The sequence below is a fragment of the Schistocerca serialis genome, chromosome 7 (assembly GCF_023864345.2).
Source record: "Schistocerca serialis cubense isolate TAMUIC-IGC-003099 chromosome 7, iqSchSeri2.2, whole genome shotgun sequence".
In the NCBI taxonomy this organism is placed as follows: Eukaryota; Metazoa; Arthropoda; class Insecta; order Orthoptera; family Acrididae; genus Schistocerca; species Schistocerca serialis.
Window position 1 is genome coordinate 415478046 of NC_064644.1, and position 13439 is coordinate 415491484.

Genomic DNA, 13439 nt, shown 5'->3' on the forward strand with positions numbered 1-13439 from the left:
ATGTTGCAGAAACAGAAAAAGGTCCGCTCAAAAACCCAATGACGCAATAAGCAGATATGTTTTTTATAATTTTTAAAATAGGAAACAACTTCATTTAAATGAAATGGTGAGAAAAAGTTTGTCCACATTAGTTACATTACACTTTAACAAATTTTCTTTTTTTCCTTTCATCATTCAAATTGTCAGTCTCTGGAAAAGTTTTTTGATGTCATCAATAAATTGGCACAGAATTTAGAAAACGTTTATATTAAAAGGTTACAGTTTTCAGAGCACTATTCAACAGTACTAATTTTGTACCCCATTCCCATTTTAAAATGTAGACGTTGAGTTCATTTCCTACACTTTTCAGCAACTACCAGGTTGACACCTTGGTAACAAACCTGTCATAGTAATGCCCCTTGGAGCATGATGTGTAGAGATTGTGCAACTGCTGACACGAAACATAGCCACCATCATTTATTCAGCAGCACCTGTTACTCAAAATGTTTTTGGTGGCTACTGTGAGTATGTTCTTCCATTGAAATGACTGGCATTGCATTCTCACAATGGAAAAAAGTATTCACGACTCATCGATTATCAGAACTTCTAAAAAGAAGGTGTCATCCATGCCATCATGATGTGTCAGCAATGCCTGGAAACTGTCCTGCATGCAGCCTTGATATGATCCATCAGCCCTCATGGCACCCCCGTGGAAAACACTTTCCACATTTTCAGGTCATCATGCAGGATTTTGTCAACAGACTTCACGGAAATGTAAACTTTGGAGACAGTATATATTACACCCAGTTACTGATGTTTCAAAACAAATATTTCCATTCACATGATCATGATGTCAGAATGGCTGGTGTGAGGTGAATGTCAAGAGACTGGCAATGAAATGATTATTTGATTCCTTTGACAGATCAAAGAAGAGGACAATCAATGAGTGGAGACCACTGGGCTCCTATGCACAAACAAAAGCACCACTATGCAGTTTGCGAGAGAAGTGGTGAAGTATGAACCAGAGAATAACCCATCAGCTTCACTTTGCACCCCTTGATTGAGGTGGTTCTTCTGTCACCATAGTGACATGAGACAAAGACTTTCTTGGAGATTTAAGTTAAAAAATAATTATCATCTGAAGGACATTGATTTGAGTTTTAAATTATTCTTCATTCCATAGTTGTATGAAAGCCATGACAATATTGACTATTATCTTTGTTTTTGTTTCTGCAATGTGGCACTGCAGTAGTCAATATCAAACTGATACAGAGAGGAAAGGAAAAAGAATTCTTACTTAGTAAGCAACACTAGACCATAACATGAACAAAAGTTGCCACACAGTTTTTTCACCCACTAAAAAAAAAAGGAATCACTAAGGAAATCAACAGGTCAGTTTTACTGGAGGCATTTTTCCTTGCAGACATTTTGTTTCTTTATTCTGATAACATTGTTTTTCATATCAATATGTGGAAAGGTTGAGCTGAACTAATGATTTTCTTAAAATATGTACAGATGAGATGACTGCTGCCTGAGTGTCAGTGTGGTCATAAATTAGGAATTTTATACTTGAGTGAGAGGTAAAGTCCTTCACAGCTAATGTCCTCAGCTGATAGGTGGATCACCATCATGGTTTGCTACACCCTTAAACTTTAAGGCACTTTGGGGACCGCAGAATCTAACTGAAGGCATTAGCACATAATCTGGCAGACTCCAGTAAAAATCTCTTCGCCCACAAGATTCAAATCAGCTGTAACTGAAACAAGTGCCAGTGTGTTATCAAAGGTCCTTGGCTATGGGGCTTGGTTCCAACCTGTTTCAACAAGGCTAAATAGTGGAAAAGGCGTCCAGACCACAAAGGCATAGTATAGATCACTTATGACATAGACAAGAAAAGATGATTTTTCTCCTCAGCTTTTCGCGCACTTTCAGAATGCCACCTTAGAAGCCATCCATCTAACTTCTTTAATCCAATAGTCAAACTGATTCCTTCATATTCATCATGCGCAGTGTTTTACTGACCAGATTACAAAAACGTGCCATAATAATTCTGTTGGTGTGGATGTATGTGGAATGCATGCATGCATGCATGCATGCATAGTGTGCAAGAGTGGTTGCTTCTCATCTCTTTTTGTTTCTCATCTCTCTTTGCTTTTCATCTCTCTTTTTCTTTTTTTTTTCCATCTGTTCACCCTTGCTGGTATTACTGGAGTGGAGATAAACCAAACCTAGTTGTTACACACTGTGCTGATTATGCGCTTATGTTACTATCCATGAAATAACATAATTCTCCTCAGTGGCAGTGGGCTATCTCCATTCCAAATTACAGAATATTACGTAAGTGTTAGACAATTTTCAAACCAAGAATTTGATGTAGTCCAGACCATGTTACAATATAATGAATATAGTTCGAAATATAATTTAATGAAAGGTAGTTATTTACTTGCTGTTTCAGAAACTACAATACACAACAAATGAGTAACTGTATTTTCTTGGATGTGTACATTCCAGACTATTCAGTGGAAAGAGAGCACACTGGTTTACGGCGCATAGCAGGCTACGGAGTTACTATAACACGTGGTGCAGCCTCTGCCATGATGTTCACCTACTCTACCTTGTTAGTCACCATGTGCCGTAACACCATAACTACACTACGCAACACTGCACTACATCTGTATGTGCCTTTTGATCGTGCTGTACAAATGCATAAATATATTGCTGTCTGGGCTGTTGTTTTCACTGGTAAGTCCAACACAATACTAAATTTGCTGAAAATTATGAGTGATGAATTCATCCTAAAAAATTATTCATTAATAATTACTATTTTAAATATTCATAAGAATTTTGTATGTTGGAAACTATCACATTAGAAATAATCATAAATGAACATTTGTAGATTAAACATGAATATGGGAATCCATTATTTTTCAATGGAAAGAGATCACTTGATATTGTTGACAGTCCTTCCCCACATTGGGAGTGTTAAGCTTAGTGATAAACAATTCCATCATACTGTGTGAAGGACGGACTGTGGATTGTCACAAGACTTCATTGTTTCCTTTTACCATTGCAAACCAAATGCAAAGACCAGCTAAAAACATACACTAAAACTTAGAACAATGCGAAATTTCCCTGAGGGTTTCTGCATTATCAGTGATACAAAACCCACCTGACAATACAAGAAAATATCGAGTAAGTTCTACTTTAACTTACTTGTAAGTATTATATTACTTCAATTATTAAGGTCACTCATAAGTGAGCTGTTGTGTACAGAAGTCTAGGAAAAGTGGTAGATTTTGAGAAATTTACCCAGAACTGCAGGTCAGGGGAGACTTACCAGACAGGATGAGAAGGAAAGACTGATTGTTGGGGACTGCACCAGACAGGATTTGAAAACCTGAGAGCTTAAAGGTGGAAGACAGGGTAATATGCAAGACAGATATAACTGCTTAAACATAATGCATGAGTTAATAAAAGTGAAAAGCTAACTGCATTGTATATAACAGAGGTGGGGGGGGGGGGGGGGGGGTGAAAAACAGACAGGTAAGAAAATAAAAGATGTATAAAAGCACAACTGAGTGAAAAAAGTAGTAGTTACTGTGAAGAAATGCTGAGACAGAAGAAATTAACGTAAAGTAAGGCCAGGTGGGTAGCAAGAACTAAGGACGTGTAGCACTAGTTCCCACCTCCAGATTTCTGAGAAACTGGTGTCTGGGGGAAGAATCCAGATGGCACATGTGGTGAAACAGGTACCGTTGTCATGACTGTCATGTTGTACAGCATGCTCTGCAATAGGACATTGTGTGTTGCTGTATACACCCTCTGCCAATGTCCATTTATCCTAACTGATAATTTTGTGGTAGTCGTGCCGATGTAAATGGCCGAACTATGTTTACTTGTGAGTTACAGGGTTGGTATAGGTGGGTGATAGGAGGGTGCATGGGGCAAGTCTTGCAGCGGGGATGGTTACAGGGTAGGAGCCATATAGTAGGGAGATGGGTGCAGAGGGAGCGTAGGGTCTGATAAGAATATTGCGGAGATTAACAGGGTGGCGGAAAGCTATTCTAAGTGTGGTGGGCAAAATCTCAGACAGAATGGATCTCACTTCAGGGCACGACTTTAGGAAGTCCTGCCTTTGTCGAAGTAGCTGATTAATACATTCCAAGCCAGGATAATAATGAGAGACCAGTGATGTGCTCCAAAGCTGTTTTTTGGCAAGATCATCAGTACCAGGATTGGATGTGATGGCCTGGGAAATCTGCTTTTGAACTAGGCTGGTGGGGTAATTACGTCCAGTGAAGGCTGAGGTGAGAATGGGGGCGTTTTGTTGTAAAGAGTCTGCATCCGAACAAATACATTTGTGTCTCATGCCGAGGCTGCATGGTAGGGAACATATGACATGGAGAGGACGGCAATTGTCAAAATGTGAGTACTGTTGTTTTTTAGTAGGATTAATGTGGACAGACATGTACAGCTGGCCATCGGTGAGAAAGAGATCAACGTCAAGGATAGTGGCACAGGATTCGGAACAGAACCATGTGAAATTTAACTGAGAGAAGGTATTTAGAGATTCTAGGAATTTTAAGGGGCCAGCCTCACGATGGGTCCATTTGGTAAAGAGGTCAACAATGCACCTAAACCAAACTAGAGGCTGAAGACTTCGGGATCCCAGAACAGCCCCCTCCAAGTGACCCATGAAAAGATTGGCACAGGACAGAGCCGTCCTGGTTCCCATGGTTGTATTCCTGATCTTTTTGTATGTCTGCCCCTCAAATGTGAAGTAGTCGCTGGTAAGTGTAAAGCTGATTAAGGTGAGTAGGAAGGATGTCATAGATTTGGTATCTGATGGGCACTGACCGAGGAAATGTTAAGCAGCAGACGGATCATGCACAGGGGGATGTTGGTATAGGGAGAGGAGGGATAAATGGTAAGAAGCAAGATGTGATGATGGGAGCGGGACAGGCACGGATTTCAGACAATCTAGGAAATGGTTGGTGTCTCTGATATAGGACGGAAGTCTCTGTACTACGAGTTGCAGGCGCTGATCAACTAAGGCAGATATACGTTTGCTGAGTGCATTGAAACCAGCAACTATAAGTCGGCCAGGATGAGAGGGACTGCATGTCAGTTCGAATCACAGGGATGGGATCTCATGGCAGACGCTGTAAGTACAGGTGACTGACAGCTGGCATAAACCTTCACTGTAGTGCTCTTTATCGATCAAGTACCACAGCGGTAAATCCTTTGTCTGCTGGGAGGATAATGATGTAGTCATCAGCTTGTAGGGAACGTAGAGCTTGGAGTTCTGCAGAGGACAGGTTAGGGTCATGTTGTAGGGACCTGAGCAACGGTTGTGAAGCAATGCTGGATGTGAGGAATTCTTGGAAGGCTTGTAAGGGATGATTTTGAGATAGTTGTGGTGGATCTAGTTGAGATTATGATCGGAATTGTTCAAGGCTGGTTCAATGCCTGATTTGCTGTTATAAATGTTTTGGGATTGGATTGCAAAGTGATATTTCCAGTTGACATTGCGTGTGAAGGAAAGTAGGTTCCTCACCACAGCAACATGATCAAATGCATGCAGTTTTTGAGCTGAAAAATGAGACTCTTAGGTAACATAGACAATTCAGGAGGGGAGAGGTGCTTTAGGCGAGAGGTCGAGGATACTCTTATCAGACCCTATACTACTCCTGCATCCATCTCCCTACCATACGGGTCCTACCTCTGTGACAGCCCCCCCCCTTCCCCCCCCCCCCTGCAAGACTTGGCCTATGCACCCTCCAATCACCACCTACACCAGCCCTGCAACTGGCATACAATACTATCAAAGGGAGATCCACCTTGTGAAACAACACATCATACACCGGCTGTTATGTAAACACTGTTCGGCCCTTTTATATCAGCACGAGTACCATCAAATTATCAGTTAGGATGAATGGGCACTGACAGAGGGTGTATACAGTCAACACACAATATTCTATTGCAGAGCATGCTCTACAACATGACAGACATGACCTCGGTACCTGTTTCACGAAATGCGCCATCTGGATTCTTCTCCCGGACACCAGTTTCTCAGAACTCTGCAGGTGGGAACTAGCACTACATGTCCTTGGTTCTTACCAGCCACCTGGCCTTACTTTACATTAATTCCTTCTCTCTCAGCATTTCTTCACAGTAACAGTTTTCTACATCTTTCATTTTTCTTACCTGTTTGTTTTTCGCTGCCCCTCTCCCACCTCTGTTACGTACAATGCAGTTAGCTTTTCAGTCTTATTAACTCGTGCACATTGTTTAAGCAGTTATACCTGTCTTGCACATTACCCTGTCTTCCACCTTTAAGCTCTCAGGTTTTCAAATCTCGTCCGGTACATTCCCGAACAATCAGTCTGTCCTCCTCATCCCATCTGGTAAATCTCCCTGACCCACGGTTCTGGGTGACTTTCCTGAAATCTACCCATTTTCCTAGACTGCTCCAGTCCTCTTCCTTCATCCCTCTTCCCCTACCGTGCTTCTGCATGATGAAGGAGCCACTGGCTCCAAAAGTTTGCCTAATTATAACCTCCTTTTGTGTATGTGTTCTGCCGCCACTTGTTGAGAAGATTTTTATCCATACAATTATTTTGTAAAAAAAAAACGAAATGTGACAAAAGAGCAATGACAGCCATACAGAAGGGAACTTGGGGCAGCAATACTGGTACAGGAGAGGACAGGGGACGAGGATGGGGAGTGGGGGTCACTTTAGCAGTCACCAGCCTTCCGAGTAACATTTTTGGACAACATATTTCATTATTTTGAACACACCTGAATATCCTAATGAAATTATCTATGAATCTTTTATTAACTTCATCTGTTGCTTATTTAGTACATCTCCCACCATTTAAGAAGGGTCAAAGTGCTGAACTCACAACTATGCTAAATTTTTATGGCTTAAAGGTTTCAGTGCACAGCTCCTACAAGAGTATCACTGGTGTTATGCTAGACGTAAAACATGGGAGATGAGTTTGTCAGATTTTGTCACATACTGCTTCCAGCAAGATAATTATACTTCCAAGGAAGCACAAATAACTCAGGTGGCACTGGTGCACAGAAGCACAGTTGTGACCACATAAAAATAATAATTTTTAAACACCAATGTCACATACCATGACATAATTTCCAAATGTGCAGTCTTTTCTGTGCAGCTTTTGCAGTTTTCAGCAACAGGATTCAGTGTCTGAAACAGAACAAAAAAATTCCACTGATTTAAGTGTTTATGTTTAAGATAATTCATTTTCAGATGAAAACTTCCACACTGAAGTAAAATTCCCCATTATGTGGGAATGATTGAGTTTTGTTCATAAGTCGCAATTATACATAAGTCTAAAACATTACACAAGCTAAGTACCACAAAAAGAACCAGACTTATAGTACACATTGTATATTAGAGCACTTGGTTGTGTCGCACGTAATAGGTTGAAATGTGGTCACAAATTATTACTCAGTACATTGTTTTTTAACGCTTCAAAATCAGCCAGCCATGTGTCGCAATCCTACCTCAGGTGCTACATTGTTGTGTAGCACAAACATGGAGTGGGGAGGTGGTTGTTGTTGTTGTTGTTGTGCTGACAGGGCAGGGGAGATGTGCCGAGAAGAGCAAATGACAGCACTGCTGCTACCGAGGTGGAGGGGGGCTGCAGAGGGTGTTGCAGCTAAGGGGGAGCGCAACCAACACCAGGGGCAGGCTGCCGCCACCAACATGAGAGGGGAGACTGCACAGCTGCTGGGCGCCAAGAGATGGCTGTGGAGAGGTGGAGGGGTAAAGTGAAAGAGGAAGGAATAGGGGTGGGACAGGTGGAGGGGTACAGTGAAAGAGGAAGGAGTAGGGGGCGGCTAAGACGGAAGGGGCTGCAAGCAGTTAATGGGGTAGTGTAGGTGTAGGGAATAAGGGGTACAGAATGGGAAGGAAGAAGATATTATATTTTATTTCATATAGCCTCACTGAATCATCAGTAACAGAATAAATACCGTTTCAGTTTAACTCTTATCCAACAGATACCTGTACTAAAAACAAGTTCTTGAATGGAAGAAGGTAGATCAATAAACTTATGCAAATGCCAGTTGTACAGTCATATAAATTTAATTAATGTTTAATGATTGTACAACTTACACATGCCATGTCAACATATAGTGTGGATATGACTAATTGCGTAGAATTCATATTATTAAGAATGTTTATTAATCACACAAACAACTCATGACTTTCTATTGGCATATTAAATATGATGTGTAAATTTTATTTCAGTAATTCATATAGTTGGACATGCTTTCAACTTCTACAGCATCAGCACACAGCCATCAGATGATCTCTCCTGCTTGTTCCGTAATTTTCAGCATTCGTAAGTTTCATATATATCTAAAAATGTATATGTATGTCTTCTTAAAATACTTTAAACTTAAAGGGTGAAACCTAAGTACGTTGGCTGAATAAAATTGAAACATGTGTCATGTATTCTATTATGTAACATTAGACAACAGAAAGAATTACACCAGACTGCACAGTACTTTAATAAATTTGGACAACAGAAAAAACTACTGCTTACATTTATAAATCTGACTCATTCCCAATCACTAATTAAACTTGAGCATATGGGTATGACAAAAGTGTAACAACATGTACACCTAGCTTAATATAGTACCAAATACAAAATACTGCAAGATCACCATGATTTTCTAATTAGGCAGAATGGTTCACCGATAATAACAGAGCTTTTATTCCACAGGAAGTTTCAGTGTACTATTACTGAGTTAAAATTTCCTCAGTTTCCATAAATGCAAGGACTGTTGCTGCAACAATTCTATTTGTACAGTCTTTCTCCATCTTCTGTAATACTGTGATTGTAATGACCCCCAAAGCAACAATAATACTAAACACCAGCCTAAAAATTATCATTTGATACAGAGAATCAACTTACACATTACTGACAGCTTCCCTCCTATAACATATTAGGCTCAAGAACTCATTCATTCTGTAGATTGCAACAAGACAAAGAGCCTTCAGAGATATGGAATGAGTCAAGTTATACATTTAAAAATAACAAACAAAGCACAGAAAGAATCTGTACCGTGTGCTGACAAATTATCACCATACTATGTGATGTTGCCTACAAAAAAAGAAGAAACACTGCAACTTTTCTAAATTGTCACTTCTTCTGTTATATTAAATAGCTGATGCTTCACTTACATTGAAAGCTTAATGTTTACTTGGTTACATTTATATTTTTTGGAGAAAACTCTGTATCTACAGAGGCTAATTAATAATACACAACTATTTATGTTGTAGCTTTAAAACAAACACTTTGACTTGTCATGTAGCTGACAGAAATGTTCAGTTCTCAAATACAGATATTTAGATAATTTGCACAGGCAGACATCTCCCATTTGAACCATAGACAAGAAAGCAAAATCAACTTGAAAATTATTTTCGTGTCTTACACTGTGATTGTGTACATCACAATCCAGCAGAAATTTATTATTATCAGCAACACAGACCATTAAGGTATAAATTTACTGAGATGTGAATCTCATTGTCATATGTTATGGTTCCAGGTTCTGAGGAAGTTAGTTTCATGCTTGTGATACAGTCTGTCAATGAGACCCTTCATTTTCCGTTATGGAAGTAAAAAATGTATGCAAGAAGGATGGCATTAATGCCTTAACACTTTTCCGAGCAGAATTTTGAAATCCACCCATGCATGCACAAAAAATATACTAACGGGATTTATCTATATTTTCATTTTTAGCTCTATTAAGACTTAAATTGTGGCGTCTTGTATTGCTTTCTCCATGGATAATCCTTTGCAAAAGCTAATGTGAGAGGTAGTTAAAGTATGTCAGAATATAGTCCTAAGTAACAGCCTGATTAAAAGAACTACTTTAGCGTAGTTCAGTCATTTGAATAAGATTTTACAACTCCACTAAAAATGACACAATTGCAGAGAATGATCTTAATTTTTTTGTAATCTTCTTAGGTGTTTTATCTTTGTGATTAATGTTTGTTGGTCATGCATGTAGCATCGTTTGCTGGTCATACGTATAGTATCTATCTAAAATGACTTGACGTGGCTGCTTATTAGTTGGTGCAATTTTTGTTTTAAATTTGCTTTTGCATTAGTCCTCAGAGTGTTTTACTGAAGGTAATGAAGTTATGCCTCTGGACTATGGTTTGTCTTCTAAATTATATAGAGCACAAGGTACTTTGTTATATTGAGTTATCCTTCTCTGTTCAATTTCATCCTCACTTGTTGTTGGGGAAAAACAAGGCTCAAAGTGCTGTAGGAATGTGGATAATTTTCCATTTGCCTGATAAATCTCTTCCTGGAAGTCTTCACATAATTGAAGTGTTGACATAGGAAAGCATGTACAGTAGAACCCCCCCTAATCCGACCTTGTATGGTCCGTCACTCCGGTTAGTCCGACTACGCTCAGGCTTGCGAGCCTGTGCCGACTTGTCACTGACTGGACTCCCGTAGGGCCATTGTTGCGGTGTCTATCGCTGTGCATATTGTTATACTGTACGTTATTATGCAGTTTTATCCTTTGTTGGCATTAAAAAACGTCGTCGTTTGCTTTATTCCGTCTTCTCTACAGTACTCATTACTGTAGATCATTGTGTGTACCGTTGTCTGTTTTTCGGCATGTCTGGATTCAAGCTTAAACATGTAACTCTTTCACTAAATGAAAAAGTAACAGTGCTACAAAGACTGGACGAAGGAGAATCGCTCCAAATATTGCAAAGGAACTGAATGTAGGTACTACGACAATTAAGGATTGGAGGAAGAATCGGAAAGACATTGAATCCTATACAGTTACGATTGATGGTGAAAACACTCTGAAGAATCGCAAAACACTAAAAAAGCCTAAACTTGAACTGCTTGATAACGCATTGTGGATGTGGTTTTGTCAAGAAAGAAGGAAAGGAACTCCAACATCCGGGTCAATTCTCAGAGAAAAAGCGAAAGTTTTGCACAAAAAACTGGATGCTTAAAGTAAATTTGCTGCCAGTGAAGGCTGGATTGACCGTTGGAAAACTCGTCATGGTGTCCGATTTGTTTCTATTTCCGCTGGCCGGTGTAGCCGAGCGGTTCTTGGCGCTTCACTCTGGAACCGCGCGACCGCTACGGTCGCAGGTTCGAATCCTGCCTCGGGCATGGACGTGTGTGATGTCCTTAGGTTAGCTACGTTTTAAGTAGTTCTTAAGTTCTAGGGGACTGATGACCTCAGATGTTAAGTCCCATAGTGCTCAGAACCATTTGAATCATGTCTTTGTTTCTATTTCCGGTGAAAAACTATCTGCTGATGCCGCAGCTGCTAAGGAGTTTTCTGTTAGGTTTCAAGAAATTGTAGAAGAAAATGAACTATTACCCTGCCAAGTGTATAACATCGACGAGACAGGGCTGAACTACATAAGTGCTCGCAGCTTCAAATGAATCCGTGGTAGGAACGAAACTTATAAAAGATAAAAAAAAGTCATTCCTCGTAGCAAGGCAGATGGTACCCACAAGCTCCCCTTGTTCGTCATTGGCAAATCTAACACGCCAAAGGTATTCAAAAATATAAACTTATCATCCTTGCCGGTTTATTACCGCAATCAAAAATCTGCTTGGATGGATTGCAACCTTTTTAAATCCTGGTTTTTCGACAAGTTTGCGCCATCGGTCGAAAAAGACTTGAAGCAAAAAAATCTGTCTGTTCGTGCTCTACTGCTGTTAGATAACGCACCATCACATCCATCTGAACAATATTTGGCGAAAGGGGACATAAAAGCTCTCTTTCTGCCTCCTAATGTGACCTCACTCATCCAGCCAATGGATCAGGGCATTATCGAATGGTTAAAAAGGCGATATCGCAGAAAGTATATCGGCTCAATCTTGGAAAAATCTGAAGGAGGTCATAACTTATTTGAGGCAATGAAATCCCTGAACATCAAAGGTGCTATATACACAATTGCTGCAGCATGGGATGAACTGAAACCTGACACACTGCGGAAATCGTGGCGTAAACTTTGGCCACAAGTTATGACTGAAAATGAGCATACCGAAGATGAGCAAAACAACGACACACTGAAAATCGTTAAAGATCTACAAACTCTGGAGACGAACGTCCCTGCCAATGAAGTTGAAGAGTGGATCAATGAATGTGACTAGGCCGGTGACACTTTTGAAGAGCTCAATGTGGACCAGATTGTTGCCGCTGTTGGCAAGAAAACTGTAAATGAGGACTCGGACGGCGAAGACGAACCCCCCCACCCAGATTTCACACAACGATGCAAAAAACGCTTTTGACATCGCCCTTCAATACATCGAGCAGAATCCAACTTCAACTCCACTGAACGTTTTATGGGATAAAAAATGGAGGGACACTGCAGCTAAATCTAGAATAACATCTGCTCAACAAAAATGTATCATTGACCGTTTTTCTAAGTAATTTACTTTCGTTTTTACTGTAAAAACAATGCATACAGTATAATCATTTCTTAGTTGATACGTACAGTAGTTTATTTCTTTGTGAAGAATTTCTTTTTACATACAGTGCTATAAACATTTTTTAGTTTACAGTATATATTGTTTATACGTTATTAAGTACAGTACAGTACTGTAATTTGTTTCTCGTTTTTCCTTTTAAAACCAATACATATTATAGTGTGTGTAGACTTTTTTAATTAATATATTGTTTTACACTGTGTAAAAAACATCTTTTTATATTACTGTAGACGTCTTTTACTTCTTAAATTGTTTAATTTTTTGTACTAAATGTCTCTTTATATTTTTTGCAAGAAATATTAGATTTTTTGGATAATCCGACCTTTTTTTCGTTCCGACCATGGTCCCAGTCCCGAAGGTGACGGATTAGAGGGGTTCTACTGTAAGTCACAATTTTAATTTGGACAGAAAGACTAGCTGACAGCTGGGAGGAACAGGCAGCATGTGCACAGAATAGGTATGTGACATCAGTGATGTCACTCTGATATGGGCACGGGCAGTTCTGTGTATTGCACTATGATGTGTAGCAGTGGACCAGAAGGATACACCCCTCATGGGGTACATGTGAAACACCCTGTATATCACAAATATGAATGATCCAAAGACAGAACCCTATGGGGCACTCTGGAATGTTGTAAAGCATTTGATATGCAATTGTTGATTCTTGATGAATAGACAAGTTCTGGATAGAAACAGAAAAATGACTTTTACACCAATTCTTTCAAGCTGAGTGAGAGAATGCATCAGATGTTTTACTTAGATCCACGAGTAGAGTAAAAGCAACAAACAGCTTTCGAAATATTCTGAATTTAACACCATAACAGCAGACAAACACATTCGATCATTTCTTTGTATCATACAGGTAAATTGGATTCATTTAAGAACATCTGTGGAAACATTGGAGCACAAAAAATGTGAATGTGTTCCTGTTTATTTAAGAAG

The 13439-nt window shown here is 39.6% G+C and overlaps 2 protein-coding genes across 8 annotated transcripts in view; one reads left to right on the forward strand and one right to left on the reverse strand.

Annotated features, from left to right (window-relative positions):
• LOC126412085 (GPI mannosyltransferase 2) overlaps window positions 1-13439 on the reverse strand; it is a 263581-nt gene that overhangs the window by 181885 nt on the left and 68257 nt on the right. For all 6 annotated transcript variants that reach the window (XM_050081494.1, XM_050081498.1, XM_050081497.1 and 3 more), the window contains exon 2: window positions 7122-7192. The gene's annotated coding sequence lies outside the window, so the exon portion shown is untranslated. The remainder of the gene's footprint in view (window positions 1-7121; window positions 7193-13439) is intronic.
• The window catches only part of LOC126412084 (dual oxidase-like), a 257727-nt gene that overhangs the window by 179878 nt on the left and 64410 nt on the right, over window positions 1-13439 (forward strand). For both annotated transcript variants that reach the window (XM_050081493.1, XM_050081492.1), the window contains exons 24-25: window positions 2491-2721; window positions 8261-8354. In XM_050081493.1, coding sequence (XP_049937450.1) covers window positions 2491-2721; window positions 8261-8354 — 325 coding nt within the window. The remainder of the gene's footprint in view (window positions 1-2490; window positions 2722-8260; window positions 8355-13439) is intronic.